This window comes from Mustela nigripes, chromosome 11 (genome assembly GCF_022355385.1).
Source record: "Mustela nigripes isolate SB6536 chromosome 11, MUSNIG.SB6536, whole genome shotgun sequence".
Lineage (NCBI taxonomy): Eukaryota > Metazoa > Chordata > Mammalia > Carnivora > Mustelidae > Mustela > Mustela nigripes.
This window is the reverse complement of record NC_081567.1, coordinates 20,174,347-20,193,693: the sequence shown is the minus strand read 5'-3', so window position 1 is coordinate 20,193,693 and position 19,347 is coordinate 20,174,347. Positions and strand designations below refer to the sequence as shown.

Here is a 19,347-nt window from a genome sequence, read left to right as displayed (position 1 = left end):
ACCCCACCAGGGGCAGCCCAGTCAGGCCCTACCTGATCTCTGTGGGTCCTTCTCGAGCCCGCAGCCGCCAGTGAACAGCATCTCCGCCTCCCTGGCCAGCAGCGTGTACCGAGGCTCATCCTGCATCCCGTCATACTCACCGCCCTCGTCACAGTCCGTCATCTCCAGGGCAGTGCTGTACCAGTGCAGAGCCTCTGGCCAGTCCTGGCACCTTCCAGGACATGGAAAGGAAAAGTTAGATGTTACCATGGTAACAGGCAAGAGGGAGGAGGTCCATCAGCAGGAGGGACACGTCAGGGATCCCAGCGGGGCCACCACCTATGACTCATGACCCCCAGTGCCCAATGCTACCACATCTAAGGGCTGTCATTCATACTGCAGATTGACATATTAAGACAGCAGTCAAGTAGCTTTCCCTAGCAAGGCTGGTGTATTCCACAGTTTTCCAACAGATGTGTTGAGGGGGGTTGTTTTTCTAGTTTGTACAAAGTCACACTCTGGGCTAGCATTAGCAGTGGCTGGGACACCAGCCAATCCGCCCTATGACTCAAGCAGGAGAAGAGGTGGGTGGGGGACCTTTTGCCAAGGCCTCTGCCGGTGCTGGCCAGCTCTGGCTCTCCTCCAGCACAATCCGGGGCTCTCCCCCAGAATAGCAGGCTTCTCTCTCTGCTTCTGCCCCTCTACCCACAACTCTTTCTCCCACTATAGCACAAGAACGGCCAAGCCACCAAGGGCAGACCTGTTCCACCCACATCTGAACAACACAAAATACTGAGCAAACAGGGCCGCGGGCTCTTTTCTTGGAGTGTACTAACTATGTGAGTAACTATTTATAGCACATGAGGAAAGAGCAAAGAAAGATGCAGATAAGAAAGTCTGTGGGTCTCATGAAATGTTCCAGGAGCCACAGCGCCAGTGCCTTGCTGGCCTCTCCTCTGAGGCCTTACCTCATACATCACCAGGGGCCACCCCTGTCTTCACTCCCACTAACCTTCCTCCACGCTAGACTGGCTGGGCCCCCTTCTCTTCCCTGAACATGCGAGACCCCATCTGCCCCTTGGCCTTTGCACCTGCTGCTCCCTCCGCTTGGAGCGTTCATTCTCTGCCTTTCCACACCTGACTCCCCATCCCCCCAACCTCGGTTCCTATGTCACCTCTTTGGAAGCATCATCCCCAAACACCTCATTTCCTACAACCACCCCAATCTGCAATTCTCCTGTTTATTTCTTCACTCGTTTATCATGGTTTCTGCTGGCTAGAACATAAGCTCCAAGAAGACTGGAACTTTGTTTTGTCCACTGTTGCATTCTCGGGGCCTGGCAAATAGCTCAGCCTCCCTCAAGGAGGCCGAAGGAATAAACACAACCACGTGGCTGGCTGGGATGGGGTTCAGGAGAGAACACCGATTCCATCTTATTTCACAGAAAGGGCAAATCATCTGAAAATGATCGGTGACATACCTGACAAACTATGGCTTTAGCAGTGGACTGGAAGCCACCATACTACGTGATCTCACTCTTTTCAGCTTTGCCCCTCCCTGGTCTAGAAGGGCAAAGCAGAGCAGCCCCAAATGCATTACATGGGAAAGAGGAGAAAGGAACTAATCTCTGCCCAACCCCCACCCCACCCCACTCTACCCCGAGTGGTCAGGGTGCCCCCCCCTGCCTCAGGACTTCCAAGGACTTTTCCTTCCCGTCTTAAGTGGTAACTTCTGAGAAGGTTGAAACCACAGAAAAGCAAATTTGGGCCTACATGGGGCCCTGCCTTACCCAGAGCTGGCCCTTAATTAACGCTCCCTGAATGGAAGAGGCTGGAACTGCTTGGAATGAGGAAGAAGAATAAGAAAATGACTATAGCAGAAGCTATAAAAGAAAATCGTGATAGATTCAACTATACGAATATTAAAAACCAGTTGCCCCAAACCCAGTAATGATGGCCAACAAGTAGAAATGTGGCCCCCCTCCCCCCACAGGGATGGCAACCAGCCCTGAAAAACATTTTTTTTTTTTTTTTTTTTAAAGAGAAGCAGATGCCTAAGAATTGATAGCTTTAACATTAAAAAATTCTTAACAGGGGAGCCTGGGGGGCTCATCCATTAAGCCTCTGCCTTGGGCTCAGGTCATGATCTTAGGGTCCTGGGATCAAGCCCCGCATCGGGCTCTCTGCTTAAGTGGAGAGTCTGTTTCTCTCTCTCCCTCTCCCTCTTCTGCTCCCCCTGCTTGTGTGCACACTCTCTCTCAAATAAATAAATAAATAAAATCTAAAAAAAAAGTTCTTAACAAATCAAGAACAAAACAAAACAAAATGTAAACAAATGTTTATTCATCTTGAATAAAATGTAAACAAAAGGCATGAGGAGAAAACACACAGAGGAAAGCCTTCCTAAGGACCTCAGAGACCAATCTGCAATGCCCACCTCCAGCCCCTCCCACCTGTGCCAGCCTCCCCCCCTGCACTCCGTGGGCACCATACATGCTGGCATTGGACCTGACGTAACCACAGCATGTCTTTTTTGTTCACTTCCTCTTCGTGCCAGTGGAGCTCTGAGTCCACTGAGATGCCGGCTGTGCTAGCTAGGTGACCACAGGCAAGTCCCTTCCCTCTCAGACCTAGCTGAGTCACCCACACCACGGGGCTCAGAAGACCCGCTCTGAGTCCCAGAGAGCTGCTGGTTCACTCACTCAACTACTAAGCCAGGCCCCATGATAAGCAATAGGAGAGGCAGGGGACACGATTCTTACTCTCAATGAGATAAAATCACAGACATGAAGCTACGGTCCAAGTAAAAAGGGGCATTATTGTCACACAGTAGCTATCTGGTCAGTTTTGGGGCTGTGGGATCCACAGAACAGGAAGGATGCTACGTATCAAGACATTTTAGACACTGAGAGCTGCATATGACACGGCTACCGTCCGTGGGCAGGGAGGGGAGATGAGACCTTGACCCAAAGAGAGGGGAGGTTCCAGACTGCTCCAACCCTGTAGGAGCAGACAATGGACATGCCTGCCCTGCTCCCGTCCAGAAAGCCATGGACTCCCAAGGACAGCAGGGGTGGCTGTGACCCAGTGGGAGCCACAGGGCTGGGAAATGGGTCCCTTGACCAGTTCAATCCCTTCAAATGATCTCCACTGTTGGAACCTCAGGGACTTCCCACTGGCTAAGCCAAGGAGATGAGGTGAAGCTGGGCTACCCTTTCTTCCTCCCACTGCAGAAACCAGTCCCGACCCCTGAGCCCGAGGGCACAACTGGAAAAGTGCTGGCACCCCCAGGGTTGTAGCCTCCTGGGGACTCAGAGCCACTCTGGAAACTCGCACTAGGCCTGAATCACCCACAGCCAGAGCTTCCTTCCTTTCCTCTCTCGCTCCGAAGTGAAAAACAAAAATAAAAGTAGAGAGACGCCTGGGTAGTTTGATCTGTTAAGCGACTACTCTTGGTTTCAGCTCAGGTCATGATCGCAGGGCTTGTGGGGTCAAGCCCTGCACTGGGCACCACGCTCAGCAGCGAGTCTGAGAGTCTCTTTCCCTCTCCCTCGGCACCCCCTCCCCACTCTCTTTCTCAAAAAAATAATAAAGAGTAAATAAAAATAAATAAAAGTATTCTTTAAAAAAATAAAAAATAATAAATAAAAATAAAAGTTAGAAAGAGGAAACTATAACCACCCTTAATCCTATCATCTAGGGAACTATTCTGGTGCAAAAAGCAAATCCTTTCTTTGCACAATGGCTAAGAGGTCTGTCATTTACCTCCTGCTATGGGCCACGCACATTGGGAATTACAGGCATCTCTCAATTAATCCTCCCACAACCACCTGGGATACAGGATCTTTAATTATTCCCATTTCATACCAGGAAGAGGCTGAGATCAAGGAGGAGAAATGACTTACCCCCAGCAAGAGACTGGGAATGGGGGAGCCAAGCCCAGAACCCGGGTCTGTGCTGATACTGAGGGGAAGCCCCCACCTGCAGCCCAAGATCCCACCAGCACTACCTGAGCGAAAGCCACAGTACCTGTCTGGGCTGAGGTTCTGGCCCGTGTCAAAAGCCCGAGCCACCAGGATCATGGACTGTCTGTCGCCAGCTTCGGCCGCCTTCAGTAAGTATTCGAATCCTTTGGTTTTATTCTCTTCTGTATCCTGTTAATACAAACCAAAGAGGGGAAGAGAGACAGCAAGAGAGAGCATGAGAGGGGAGAAGTCAGAGAGAGAAGCAGACTCCCCGTGGAGCTGGGAGCCCAATGCGGGACTCGATCCGGGGACCCTGGGACCATGACCTGAGCTGAAGGCAGTTGCCTAACCAACTGAGCCACCCAGATGCCCTATGTATTTATTTTTTAACTTTAAAAGTTTTTAACGGCTTTATGGAGATGTAATTCTCATACTGTACAATTCATCCATTTAAACCCACAATTCAGTGGGTTTTAATATATTCACAGAATGTGCAACTATCACCATTATCAATTTCAGAATATTTTCATCAGTCCAAGAAGAAACCAAAACAAAACACCTCCACCATCACCTCTCAAATGCCCCATCTCACCCAGGCCTAAGTAACCACTAGCACACTTTCTGTCTCTAGAAAGTTCTCTATTCTGGATACTTTGTATAAATGCAATCACGCATTACCTGGTCTACTGTGCTTCGCTTCTTTAACTTAGCATAAAGCTTTTAATGTATCAGTGGTTTGTTCTTTTTACGGCCAAATGTTAACAGTCCACTGTATGGATAGACCACATTTTATTCATCAATTGGTGGGTGTCTGGTTTGTTTAAACCTTTTGGCTACTGTGAAGAAGTACTGTGGCTATGAACATCTGTTACAAGTTTCACGCAGATGTGTGTCTTTATTCTTTTGGGAAGATACTTCGGAGGGGAACTGCTGGGTCACATGGAACTCTAAGCCTAGACTTTGGCGGCGCTGTCCAACTGCTTCCCAGTGTGGCTGCCTCATGTTCCAGTCCCACCAACTGCCTATTCCCACCTGCTTCCCTGCTGCTCCCCCAAGATGCTTTTTTTTTCTAAAAAAGATTTTTTTTTAAGATTTTATTGACTTGACAGACAGAGATCACAAGGAGGCAGAGAGGCAGGCAGAGAGAGAGGAGGAAGCAGGCTCCCCGCTGAGCAGAGATCCCGATGCGGGGCTCGATCGCAGGACCCTGGGATCATGACCTGAGCTGAAGGCAGAGGCTTTAACCCACTGAGCCACCCAGGCGCCCCTCTCCCCCAAGATGCTTTTAAAGGCCAAGTCAAGGTCACAGTACTGTTCAAAAGCTGCTCTGTGGCTTCTCACCTCACTTTTGAGACAAATCCCAAACCCTCATATCAGCTCATGAGGCCCTTCTCAACCTTGGGGCTTCAAGACCACCACCCACTGTCCCCATATGCAGCCTCCTCTACCATACTTTGGCCAGCACGTGGCTGACCAGCTAAAGGCTACATTTCTTTGCCTCCCCTGTAGCCAGAACCTGTGTCCTAACACAAGACGTCTATGCGGCAGCCGTTCTGTCACATGCTCTGTCTTATTTTTTCCCCCAGTGTATTCGAACAATGCTCGGCACAGGAAGTGCTCAATAAAGGATAGTTATTTTTAATTCTTTGGAAAGATTTTATTTGTTAACTAAGGTTTGTACTACATCCTTCCCCACCTGCAAAGTTTGCTCCATGAGAGCAGGAACCTAGGACAGGGCCAAGCGTAGGAGACTCAAAAAGCAAGTATGGAATAAATGAATGTGTCAGCAAGAACACAACAATAAAAAGGTTCCAAAGAAGGGGGGCACTGGATAAAGTGGGTGATGGGCTTTCGAGAACACACAGCAGCTTCTCAGGGCTCAGGCCTGTCGTTTTACTTGCTAAGCCATAAGTCTGCTGGGACACAGTTCACTCCCTGCCTGCCTTCCCAGTCCTAACCGCAAAGCTCTGTCCAACCCCACTTCTGCTAGGGGAAGTGCCAGCATCTGCTCACCAGAGACAGGCCGTGGGGATGCCTATCGGTGGGGAAACTGAAACGGCTTCTCAATCCTTCTACAAGGTTACCAGCGCGTGGTGTGTTTCAACAGCCTGAGGTCACGGGAGACGTTCCCCCAGTCCTAGCTGCTCACCACTCATTCTGGGCTTTGAGATCACTTTATTTGGGCCTCAGATCTTTCTGAGTGTCTTCTCTGTGCCAGGCTTGGAGACAGACGCTGGGAATACAGGCCAAAGGCAGCTGTATCCTAGAACCAGCTCTGTGCTCTTATGACAGCCGACTGGAATTATCAGGAACTCTCTTCCTTGAAAGATTTTATTTATGTACTTATTTATTTTAGAAAAGGGAGAGCTCAGGATGGGCAGCAGGAGAAGGAGGGAATCTTAAGCAGGCTCCACACCTAGTACAGAGCCAACAGCGGGGCTCCATCTCCCAAGCCGGAGATCGTGACCTGAGGTGAAATCAACGCTTAACCCCTTACTCAGATGCATAACCAACTGAGCCACCCGGGCACAGCTTAAAGATTTTATTTCCGGGGCGCCTGGGTGGCTCAGTGGGTTGGGGCCTCTGCCTTCGACTCAGGTCATGATCTCAGTGTTCCAGGATCGAGCCCCGCGTCGGGCTCTCTGCTCCGCGGGGAGCCTGCTTCCTCTCCTCTCTCTGCCTGCCTCTCTGCCTACTTGTGATCTCTGCCTGTCAGATAACTAAATAAAATCTTTAAAAAAAAAAAAAAAAAAAAAAGATTTTATTTCCAAGTAATCTCTACACCCAACATGGGGCTCAAACTCAAAACCCCAAGATCAAGTGTCACACACTCCACTGACTGAGCCAGGCGCCCCTCCACAGATCAGAGTCTGATAGTTCTTTTTGATAAAAAGAAAGAGATGGAGAAAATATAGATAATGCAGATAAAACTTAAAAGCATGTCCCATCTGTAATCATGACATGGGGACTATTTAAAATAGTATTTAAGGGGCACCTGGGTGGCTCAGTGGGTTAAGCCTCTGCCTTCGGCTCAGGTCATGATCTCAGGATTCTAGGATCGAGCCCCGCATCGGGCTCTCTGCTCAGCGGGGAGCCTGCCTCTCCCTCTCTCTGCCTGCCTCTGCCTACTTGTGATCTCTCTGTCAAATAAATAGATAAAATCTTAAAAACAAGAACAACAAAATAAATTAATTAAAATAAAATAAAATAGTATTTAAATGATTCATTTTATTTAAACTATTAGTATTCGAACCATCAGTATTTAAAACTCTGATCTGATTCAGCAAAGAAGTTGCTCACGTCTGACTGTCCTGTCTGTCACTTCTGCTCCCCCTGCCTGGGGGACTCCCACTCAGCTTTTAGGTCTAACTCAGAGGTCACCTTATTTATCTGTTCTGCAAGTGTACTCGGAGTATGTACCGTGTGTCAGGCTCTGTTCTCACTGCTGGGGACCCAGCTAGTAACCTGCTACCAGGAAGCCTCCACTGACCCCGCGACACCCACTCGGGGGCCCTTCTCCACCTGCTTCCCCACAATATCCTCTGCTTCTCCCTTCACACAGGGTCCTAACTACCTAGAAACTGTCACCTTGGCCCTGTTCTCCAGGGGCAGAGCCCAATCTCACCAGCTCCAGCTAACCGGCTTTGCCTGACCCAAACTGGGGCTCAGGAAGTTTCTGGGGCATGCACAGACCCGCAGGGTGGGGAAGATGATGACCGAGCACCCTCACCCCCGCCCAAGGCTGGGTCCCTGCCACCCCCACCTTCAGAGAGACATCAGCCAGGATGTGGTGGGGCAGCTGGCAGCACATGAGCCCCAGACCCACAATGGCCTCCAGCTCGCCCAGCTCGGCCGCGTGCTCCAGGTGGAAGACGGCTGACTCGCGGTCCCACGCCTCGTCCTTCTCGCAGAAGCGCCCGCCCTCATGGTAGCGCGCCATGGCCAGATGCACCTGCCGCACAGACTTGGGTGTTGGCCCGGCTGCCTGGGCCGCTGCACGCCCGGGGCCGCCCAGCCAGCCCGCAGGAGGAAGAGATCAGCGGGGCAGAAGCACGGGCTGGGCTCTGGGTCAGTGGCAAGAGGGCTCCGAGACGGGCATCGCTGGTACCTTCCCCAGAATAGACTTCCCGATTTTCTTCTCCAGGTCCAGACCATTAAGCCTCTGCACTTCCAGGGCCACGGCGGAAGGCCTCGGCAGATGGAGGCGGGAGGGGTTAAGGAGATTCCACTTGTCCACGCAGACCTGCAGGAGGGAACAGGGCCGGAGGTTCACAGGTCAGGGAATGCGAGGCGGGGACGCAGGGGCCATCCCCAGCCGTCGGCCGCTCCTACCGCACGAGCCTGGCTGGCAAGAGGCCTTAAGGTATCAAATTTTCTTGGACAAACACGGCTCCATTTCTAATCCCTCAAATCCTGCCAATTTATGGGCGTCGAGGGAGTATCACAGCACAAAGGCCAGCAGACACACTGCAGCCGTTCAAAGCGTCTCCCCTTCATCTATCAAGCAGGGTTTGGTTGGGGGAGGTTGGACCCTAAGCTGCCCCGCTGGCCTGTGGCCGATACAACGCACCAGAAAAGTCTGACTTCAGACCCTGCCACAAATCCACTCCGCTTGCCTCTGTGCACTCACACGATGCTCTGGGGAACGGGTTTGGAAACACATCGTGCCCCCAGCTAGACACTCTCTTCCGAAGGTCTGCACAGGACAGAGCCAGGCAGCGGCCTGTCCGTGTGCAATGAATACCCTGCAGGGCACACGGCGCCCCCACGACAAAGAAGGGCCTGCCCCGATCGTCCACAGCACCACGGTTGAACCCCCTCCTCAGGTTGAAGCGGAGACCTTGTCCAGGCGGTAAATACCGCGTGGTGTAAGCGACCTGTGTAGAGACACTTGCTGGCTAACCGGGGGGGGGGGGGGGGAGCTGCTTAAGATCTCAGTTTTCTCATATGTAAAACGGGGATGAATTAACGTCAGCCTGTCTCTCTGGGTGGTTGCAAGAAGTAAATTAACTAATGCTATGACGTCACACGGGCATAACTTTGACGTGTGAGCTGTGGCCCTTATAAACCACCCTCCAGGACGGGCTGGTCTACTCCTCTATTCCTCTCCACAGATGCCCCGGTGGCCCACCCAGGTCAGGGGATCAAAAAGCATACGCCAAGGCGACTGGTTTCTTTGCAAAATCTTCCTTCAGCTGGTGTGTGAGGTGCCTGGGCAGGGAAGAGTGACAGGACTGGGGAAAGAGAGGCTGGAAAAGGCAAGCCCGCAGCCACGGCCAGGACGCCTCGGGGCGCATTACCCGTCCGGAGCTGCCCAGGCTGTCTTCGTCCGACTCGTACCTCCGGTTACCGTTTGAGTGGCCCTGAGGGAAGAGGAGGGGAGAGTGAGCCACAGAGCAGCTCCCCCTCCCAAGAACCGGCCCCTGCCTCACCTCCAGGGGAAACCTCGTAGGGGACAGCCCCGCCCTCCCCATCCAGGGGACTCTCCTCCCAGGAACCCTCCTCTTAAGGGACAGGACTGTCCCCTAGGGAGGGCAGCTGGAACTCATGTGCGCCAAGCAGAGAGGATGCTGGGTAACAAGCAGGACTCTTGTGCCTGTGTGCCCACAGCCTTGCCCTCACCCTCTCTGTGCGCACAGATGGAAATGACTCAACGGCACAGGACTGTGCCAGACGAGCACGAAGACAACCTCCTTCCTCTTACCCAAGCCCCCCTGACAGTCTCACTTGCAGTAAGAAAACTGAGACCAAAGGGTTCCCGGCAAGCCTAGTGTGAAGGCTTAGGCTCCACGCTGGCACAACGCAAAACCTCTACATGAAAGACACTGCCACAGTCACCCCTCCCCAGGATGCTGCGGGGTGGCCCTCGGAACCTGTCCTCTGCCGGAGAGACAGAGGAATACCGTGTGGGAAGCTGGGGAGCCTACTCAGCACCATCCCGGCCCAGCAACCAGAGGTTCCAGCTCTGCCGTAAGAGCAGTCCAACATTTCTCAACCCTAATTCCTTTCCTTGTCCCCTTACTAAACTTTCTGGTCCACATGACCCTGTTTTATCTTCTGCCCTGCATTTATTTGGATCTGAAATGATCTCGTGTATCCCTGTATGTTCTCAAGACCACTCACGTCCCCATCCCCCACTCTTCCATTCTCCTGGACAGTGGGGCACTAGAACGCTCCGGTCTCGTTTCTCTGGGGGTTCCTTACATGTTCGCGGGGCTCTGGGTCATCCAGTTCACCCCTCTTCTCACTGGGGTAGCCACTGTCTCCACTGTTTTCAGAGTCCTATGGAGAGAAGATGATTCTAGGGTCTCAGTGGTCCTCTGAGTGGTGGTGGCTTCTGCACATCCCAGCCATTTGCTCTTTCTCCCTTGTTCTATCACCTCAGTTAACACTCTTCTCCTTCTGCCCTCGCTGGGTGGGTGACAAGGGAGCAGCAGAGAGCTTGGGCTCTGGGGCCAGACCGTCTGGGCGCAAGTCTGAGCTTTGTGACCCACCAGCTTGGCACGGGGCACCTGTTTCCTTAGCCATGGGATTCATGGGGCACCTACATCGAAGGATGGGGATGAAGTGAGGGGCCACCCACCGAGGATGTGGCACAGCAAGTGCTAACAGCAGCTCACCCATTTCACAGGCAGAAAAACAAAGGCTGGAGGATGCAAGAGGAGCCACGGACACAAATGTGGCGCTGAGAACAATATTTACTACAGTGAAGTCCTCTACCCAAACCGGGACATGTTTTTTATTCTTCTAGATATTTCAGAATCTATAAAATTTCAGTCATTTGTCTACTGGCGTCGCATTCCGGCCATATCCGCAAGTCACCTGCATCCCTCTCCCACTCATACTTTCAAGTCTCCTCCTTTGTTCTACTAAGAAGTATTTAAAACATGCCACTAAGAACAGAGAATACTAAAATGAGCTCCCGTGCACCCATCGCCTGGCTTTGTCAGCTCCTAACATGAGGCCTTAGTTACTTCAGATCTTTTATTCTTTTTTTTTTTTTATTTTTTTGCTAAAGATTTATTTATTTGACAAAGACACAGCGAGAAAGGGAACACAAGCAGGGGCAGAGGGAGAGGGAGGAGCAGGCCTCCTGCTGAGCAGGGAGCTGGATGCGGGGCTTGATCCCAGGGTACTAAGATCATGACCTGAGCCGAAGGCAGATGCTTAATGACTGAGCCATGCAGGTGCCTTGGATCTTTTATTTTTAAATGAAATTAAAACATTACTGCTGGGATGCCTGGCTGGCTCAGTGGATAAAGCCTCTGCCTACGGCTCAGGTCATGATCTCGGAGTCCTGGGATCGAGCCCTGCACCAGGCTCTTTGCTCAGTGGGGATCCTGCTTCCCCCTCTCTCTCTGCCTGCCTCTCTGCCTACTTGTGATCTCTGTCAAATAAATAAATAAAATCTTAAAAATAAATAAATAAATAAGATCTTTATAAATAAATAAATAAATAAATAAAAATAAAAGAAGTTTGGTGTCACCGGCATAAATGGGTCCCTCTCCTCAGCCTCTGGTCTGGCCACGAATCCCGGCGCCCGGAGGAGCTGCATATCCTGACGACGCCCTGCCCTTGTTTCTAGAAGCACGGACTTCTCTACCTCCCCTCAAGGCTTTTATTCTGTGTGAACTAAAAGGCTACTCTGGTTTCTTTTTTAAAATCTCAATTTTTAAAACTGAGATATAATTTACAGCATGTGATGGAAGTGTTGGTGGTGCTGAGTGCAAGCCTGCTTTTGAAAACGGAGGGCAGGCCGTACCCAGGGGCTCCGGGGAGCCGGCTCCTCCCGACCTAGGGCCCCTCCTCCCACCCTTTGGACTCAGTCCCTCCTTGAGCAACAGAGAGCTCACAGCTGGGTTCTGGGACCCCGGGCAAGGCAGCCAGCCTTCCCGAACCTGTTTCCTCCTCTGAGAGATGCAGGGGATACTACCCACTCCAAGAAGGAGAAAAGCAGCACAGGACAGCGGCAGGACAGAGGGTGGGTTCGAGGCCAGAGGCCTGGATTTGAACCGTGGTTCCATCACTGAGTGACTGGGACCAAGTGGCTGAACCTTCCTGTGCCTCAGGGTCCTCATCTCTCAATCAGGGATCAATCACGACAGCATTGCCCTGGTAGCTGCTGAGATCAGGGACAAGAAGCAGGGGGCGGGGCGCCTGGGTGGCTCAGTGGGTTAAAGCCTCTGCCTTCAGCTCAGGTAGCCCCACGTTGGGCTCCAGGTGCCTAAGGGACAGATGGGAGACAGGCTTCTCACCTTACTAATCTTTTGTACCTTTTCAACCATGAGAATGAATGCGTTATTCTGAACGTCTAAAATTTGTTCTAAGTCTAGAATGAAATCTACTACAAAAGAAACAGAAAGGGGTGACTGGGTGGCTCAGTTGGTTAAGCGTCTGCCTTTGGCTCAGGTCACGATCCCAGAGTCCTGGGATCAAGCCCCACATTGGGCTCTCTGCTTAAACAGGGCACCTGCTTCCCCCTCTCCCACTCCCTCTGCTTGTGCTCTCTCTCCATCAAATAAATAAATAAAATCTTTAAAAAAAAGGGGGGGGGATAAAAAATGGTTCTACCTCATGGGTTGCTGGGGCTTAAAGGAGAGGATCTATCAAGCTCTTAGAACAGGGTCTGCCCAGAGTGATGATTCCATCATGTTGGCTATTCTTACTTTTTTCTTCCCCCAAAATCTCTGAAAAGCAGTCAAGAGTGAACCTGAACCTTTGGAGCAATCCCAGAGCGGAGCTTAAAGGGCACCTGAGGTCTGTGCAAGGGTGACATCTCTGCAAAGTCGATTTTTAAAATTCCTATGAGTTTTGAACACCGTAACACAGGTTCGCGTGAATGCAAATGGGATGCCTTCAGCTTTCTACGTCGGATGAGCCCGAGGCTGCTGGAAACCTGTCCTGTTTATCCAGCCTGAGAGCATCACATCAGACTGTGCTGTAAGTTACTCGTCTGAAATGCAGGACCGTTCCCTCTCCCAGGACAGCTGTCCGCACGCACGTGGCCAGACCAACCCAAGGCTGAGCTTGCTTGCCATTTACCAGAAGGTTGCACTGTTGCTAACTGCGATTCCCTTTTCTCTAACCATCTCCGAAAACTGTGGTGGAGCCAGCTTTTCTCAGAGGACATAGCCGCCCCGGCCAGGAGGCTGGGAGTGATCTGCATTCCTCTGTGACCACAGGCAGTGCCTGGGGCCGACCTAGGCTGACCGCCTCTGGATCGGAGGATTCAGCCTTGGTCCTGACTGGCAGGAAGTCCATTCCCCCCAGGCCTGCTCCCTTGGGCCTTCTCCAACCTACCCGGTGGTTGTCCAGATGGTCGTGGTCTCGGGGTGCCATGTTGTCAAGGTCACTGAACACAGGCCAGTCTGGGCAAGAGAGAAAACAGATCATACGAGGGCTCTACCAGCAGAACTGCTTAAAGACCAACTACAGTCTAGAACAGAAAGCACCTGCCACTAGGCCTTTTTTCATTTTAAAATTTTGTAAGAAGATACAAAAATGGGAAAAGAATGTTGTCAGCACCTAGAGGCTACAGTTCTTCCTCAAGAACTTATGCAGAGTTGGGGTGCCTGGACGGCTCAGTCCGTTAAGTGACTGACTTGGGTTTCAAATCAGGTTGTGATCTCAGGGTCATGAGATCAAGCCCCTCATCGGGCTCCACATTTAGCACCGTCTACTTGGGACTCTCCCTCTGCCCCTCCCCCTGCTCTCTCAAAGAAAGAAAGAACTTACTCAGAGTCTGCCACTTGCTAGCTGTGGGGTCCTGAGCAGGCAGCTTAACCCCTGTGCCTCCTCAAAGTTGTAATGCAAATACTGTTGTGCAATGTGCTTAGAGCACATGAACCTGGGCCACGGCGGGCCTTTGAGGAGCAGGTATGAAAGCACAACAGCCATGTGTGTATTTGGGGCCCCAGGAGTAGCTGCAGGTCGGGGAAGCTTCATAAGGCTGAAAAACCAACCACATCCTTCCCAGTCATTCCCAGTTTCTCTCTCCCATCCTGAGCTTCCACAGCCATATCCAGCTTGCCTCCTTTTTTTATGTGGTTGTTAAGAATGGTTTTTCTATTTTAAAGTGGTTGAAAAAATTTAAAAGAATAGTATCTTGAGATATGTGAAAATTACACGAAATAGAAAATTCAGTGTCTTCATTGAAACAAGGCCCTACCTAGTCATTTGAGTACCATGGCCATGTTCACACTGCTAATGCAAAAACCATTAGGTCCCACAAAGTCCAGAAGATTGACTCTCTGATCTTTTAAGAAGTCTGTCAACTCCTGCCTCAAAATGGGGCACCTAGATGGCTCAGTGGGTTAAGGCTCTGCCTTCAGCTCAGGTCATGATCTCAGGGTCCTGGGATCGAGCCCCGCATCGGGCTCTCGGCTCAGCAGGGAGACTACTTCCTCCTCTCTCTGTGCCTGCCTCTCTGTCTGCTTGTGATCTCTGTCAAATAAATAAAATCTTAGAACAAACAAACAAACAAACAAACAAACACAAAACTCCTGCCTCAAGCTATACCTAAGGTCTTCTAGTGGACATGTCTAAAAGGCTTCTTTGACACTAAAATCTCGCTCTTCTGCTCCTCCATGGCCTCCCCCAGCTGCACAAATGGCCACACCACCCTTGATGTTCTTCAGATCAAAACCCTCCTGCAGACCCTACATCCACATTGTCAACAACCACTGTCACTTCAACTTCGGGAACAAGGATTCCATTTTCCTTCTCTGACCTATTCATATGATGTTCACCGATTTCTTAATATTGGAATTTTGCAGATGCCTGCAAAAACCCTATTGATTGTGACAGTATTCTTTTAGGATACTACTAATCTTTGTCCGTACCTTATTTAGAACTTCTGTACTGTGTATGTATGTATGTATGTATGCATGCATGTATTTATTTTTTAAAGATTTTATTTATTTATTTGACAGAGATCACAAGTAGGCAGAGAGGCAGGCAGAGAGAGAGAGGAGGAAGCAGGCTCCCCGCAGAGCAGAGAGCCTGATGTGGGGCTCGATCCCAGGACCTTGGGATCATGACCCGAGCCGAAGGCAGAGGCTTTAACCCACTGAGCCACCCAGGCGCCCCATACTATATGTATTTATTTATAAGTGAGCTTGGTATGTAGGTTTTTTTTGTTTGTGTTTTTGCTGTTTTGTTAAATTTTGGTATAAAGGTTTTGCTAGTTTCATAAAAGACACTGAAAAATGTTCCCTTGTTTTCTAAAATCAGAGTTGTTTCTATACCATCTACACTTGTGTCTTGAAAACGTATTCAGTGAACTCACTCATAAAACCACGTGGGCCAGGACCCTTTTTGGTTAGCATATCTGATTTCCTAACATAAGTGAAAGCCAGTTTAGCAATGTCCTTTCTGGTGCCTGTCCCCTCCAAGCACGATGACCAGGGATCAAAGTATCACTCACGGAGCTGGTCCAGTTTCTGGCTGTGAGGTGTGGCTGAAGACGGGGAAGAAGGGAGAGAGTCAAAAGTCACGTCACTCATGTTCTCATCTCCAGAGTTCTCTGAAAGGCGAAGGAGCAGTGGGGGGCGACTCCCAGAGAGGGTCCTTACTCGGGGGCTCCCACACTTTTCCTCTGTCCCCCTCAAGATGGTCTTCGCCGATTGCTGGAGAATTAACAGGGACACCCGTGTCACACAGGAGCCCTTTGGCGAGTGAAGGGCTCTTCCAGTTGTGTGTTGTCTGTTTGAACCCTGAAGCCCTTTTATTCAACAGCTCCCATATACACCTGTTTAGGGACTGGCAGGAAATCTAAAACAATCAATGGGGGGTTAAACCAAAGGGCTCTAAAAACGGGCATCTGGTACAGGAGTGCAAAGCCAGCCAGCATTCCCATCGTGCTGACCATACTCCACAGCCCTGAACTGGGGAACATGTGCCACCATATATCCAGAATCCCAAGCTGGTCTTTGCTGACAGTCGCTCATATCTGATCAAGGTAATGGCAGAGGGGGTGGGTACATCCTGGACCCAGCAAGGTGCCCGAAGATCCAGGTCCAAGTCTAGTCCAGCCATCTGTCAACATGCTACACAAATACACATACCACACACCTTTCTCACTCTTTCTACACACTTGTTCTCCTCACTCTGGTCAGAAGAGGTCCAATCACGTAGACCCCAGTTACTGTGTTAGTGGGGACACTTGGAAGGGCTTTGTGCACTGATCTAGGAGGATGAGGGGCACAGATGAGGCTGAGTTCCTTCTGGCCCTGAAACTCTTCAAGTAAGTAAGCATCACAGGGCCTGGGCTGCCATCACGGAGAAGCAGGGCTTACTGGCCTGGCAGTGGAAGGGCCCGGTCCCTCCGAGCAGGTTCCCATGGGGCACCCACCAGCAGCTTGGTGTTCTGGTTCACGGCGTCCGTCTCTCTTGGCGAGAGGTCAAAGGGCGCGAGGCCCATGCTCTTGCAAATCCGGTTGCAGGCATGAGAATAGAAGAAGAGCGCCATGCCCCGGACACCTACAGACAGAGCAGGGAAGTCTGGAGCACGGCCTTGCTGTGTGACAGGGGAAGGGCAGTGCCGGGCACCTTAACTGTGACAAGGGCAGGCGTGGGACACGCTGAAGTGGCGGGTGGGAGGCGTCCCAAGCTTCCATCCCCACCATCTTGGAAAAGCCAATGAAGCTATGAAGAGCTGGGAGATTTGTAGGGGGCAGAGGGAGTGTGATCTCCATGGAAACAAGCTGGCTTTCCCCACCTACCTAGGTTACCATCTCCAAAGTCAGTGCCCTTCTCGGTGTGGATCTGCGGGTCCGTGTAGAGGTCGCCCACACCCTGGATGTCTACCACAATCAGCTGATGCCCAGAACGCTCAAACGTGAAGTGGCTGAAGGCCTGGGGGGCCGGGTACAGAAGAGCAAGGTGACTGACTGCAACAGACCAGGGTGTGGTCTGCATGGATGCAGGTCAGCCACCGCTCCATGAGGCTTGAGGACCCTCTGGGCTGAGACCACACACCCACAGGGACCCTCCCCATCCAGGGGCCTCACCTGTGGTGTCAGGCGCATGTTGTCATCGCGGACAAAGCCTGAGTTGGAGTTGTATTTGATGTACTTGCCCTCGATATAGTGCTCCAGGTGGAAGAGAGGCTTGCCGGGTCTGTCCCTCAGCTCCACCACGCACATCTGCATGATGTCCACCTGGTGGGAGGGGGAGCAGGTCAGGCAGGATCCAGCAGCACTCACCTCTGACAGCCGATTGGAGCAGAGGGCTCGGCGGAAGCTAGCCTGCCCGGGCTCCCATCCTGGCTCCCTCAGTTATCAGCTCTCCGCAGCTCCGGCTGCCAGCCATCCCCAGGATCCCCTTTCCTTTTGAGAATAAAAACCCCTGTGATGGTCTAACTGCGTCTCCACAGAGTCCCTATGTTGTTGACCTCCTGGCCCTCAAAAGTGACGGGATTAGGTGGGGTCTTTGGGAGGACCTAGGTCCTGAGGGAGGAGCCCTCATGAATGGGATTGGGGCCCGGATAAGGGACCAGGCAGAGCTCCTTCACCACTTCCGCCACATGAGGACACAGCAAGGGGACACCATCGAGGAACCAGGAGAGAGACCTCACCAGAACGTGATCATGCCTTGCTTTTGGACTTCTCAGCCTCCTAAGCATAAATTTCTGTTGTTTGTAAGCTGCCCCATCCGTGGTACTTTGTTAGAGCAGCCCCGAGGGGTTCTAGACAACTCCCATGGGAGTGCTAAGAGGATACACAGCCATCCAGTAGGAAGGCACTGTGCAGCTTCCCTGGTGGCTAGGTGCAGCCACGTGGCCAAGCCTGGCCAAGGACGGAACTCCAACAGCGAGGACAGAACTCCAACAGCCCCCACCTCTGGCCGCCCCAAGGCTGTAGAGCGCACACCTGCCAGTGGGGCCAACCTAGCCACATGGTCCATGGCCACACCCCAGAGGAAGGCAGGGCAGGAAGACAGAAGGAACTGGGTGCTTCTGGAGGACTCAAGACGGCTGGCACCAGCCCACCCTGAACCCCACCCAACCCCTGACCAAAGCAGAACTGTCAGATGAGAGAGAAAGAAACCATGTTGTGTTGGCACACATTGATAGGTCTGTGCGCGAAGCTCGGCCCACACGGCTTACACTAATATCGTGCATGTGGACTAACTGTGCCTCAGTTTCCTCGCCTGTGGGATGAGGATCTCACACTTAGGGTGAGGATGAAACCTGATGATACAGGAGTCTATCAACATGTGCTAACGTGAGTATTACTTGTGGATACGACTCTAGAGAGCCGTATACATCCAACCATAAAGGATGGCTCTCTCCCTGCTATGGGGAGTTAAGACATTCCTTGCTGAATTTTTTTTTTAACCAAACACTTGGCATCAGTACGCAGAAGGACATGTGTTAAGTCCTGTGAATGGTTTGTAAAGTGGGGTTGGAAAGACGTGAGACCGTACCCACGGCACCCCAGCCCCCTCAACGACACCCACAGCGGAAGGACCCAGGTCTGGGTTTCTCAAGGAAGCAACCATCCAAGGAACTGTGTGGCTGGGTCACTAGACAGGCCGATGACAGCTGCAGAGGTCGACGTGGCCCCAAGCAGAGAACTGCCCCAAACGTGGCCTCAGTTCCAAGAAACAGCCTAAGGGGAAGGAGCAGCTGGTTCTCGGAGGTTCTCACCCCAAATACTGACTCTATTCTTACGAGGAAGTCTATGGTGAGGCCACGTACTGGCCAGCAGGCAGTTAACGAGGGGTAGCCGGCTCCCCCCTCAAAAAGCTCTGCTCCTTTCCCTTCCTCAGTTCCAACCAACCACATTATTTACTGAGCACCTGGGCACTGTGAGACAGAGTGAACAAGGCACGAATCCCCTGCCCCTGGGGGAGAGACGCACTATTAACCTCAGGGACAAGACTCTTCCGGAGAGTGCCAACTGCTCCAAGCAAGAGGAACGAGAACAGACAGAATGAACTGACAGGACAGCACGGGAAAGGCTACTTCATTTAGGATGGCCTGGGGCGGCCTTGCTGAGCAGGTGACATATGAGCTGAGACCTGAACTGTGAGAAGGAACTCACCATGCAGGGATGGAGCTGGGGTTGGGGAGGGCAAGAAACGACGACAGGCGTGGCACAGCCAGAGCAAAGGTCCTGAGGCAGGAACAAGCTTAGGGAGGAAGAGAAAGGCGGCCAGGATGGCATGTAGCAAATTACTGAGGTGGTCACAGACCCCACGGGTGGGGACTGTGGCTTCTTGGATCTACCCCAAAGGCACTTAATCAAGAGTCATGCAAACAGGAGGCGCTCAATGAATTCTGCGGACTTCTTGTAAGTGTGGCTCCCCCAAGGGGCCCAGGAGACAGTAGTATGTTATCTCGCAGGTGCTCAAACAGTGGAAAGCTGAGCTATGAATCTGGGCAGGGCAGAGACACAGA

General features: G+C 51.7%; 1 protein-coding gene across 3 annotated transcripts in view; it reads right to left on the bottom strand.

The window, feature by feature from the left end:
- The window catches only part of EEF2K (eukaryotic elongation factor 2 kinase), a 61,284-nt gene that overhangs the window by 4,514 nt on the left and 37,423 nt on the right, over positions 1-19,347 (bottom strand). For 2 of the 3 annotated variants that reach the window (XM_059415101.1, XM_059415102.1), the window contains exons 7-17: positions 16,955-17,104; positions 16,667-16,799; positions 16,297-16,424; positions 15,370-15,571; positions 13,245-13,312; positions 10,149-10,226; positions 9,245-9,307; positions 8,053-8,187; positions 7,708-7,896; positions 4,009-4,133; positions 33-211 (exon numbers count right to left, since the gene is read on the bottom strand). In XM_059415101.1, coding sequence (XP_059271084.1) covers positions 33-211; positions 4,009-4,133; positions 7,708-7,896; positions 8,053-8,187; positions 9,245-9,307; positions 10,149-10,226; positions 13,245-13,312; positions 15,370-15,571; positions 16,297-16,424; positions 16,667-16,799; positions 16,955-17,104 — 1,450 coding nt within the window. Of the gene's footprint in view, positions 1-32; positions 212-1,769; positions 1,817-4,008; positions 4,134-7,707; positions 7,897-8,052; positions 8,188-9,244; positions 9,308-10,148; positions 10,227-13,244; positions 13,313-15,369; positions 15,572-16,296; positions 16,425-16,666; positions 16,800-16,954; positions 17,105-19,347 lie in introns of those variants that run through there. The other variant, XM_059415103.1, reaches the window with a different exon arrangement.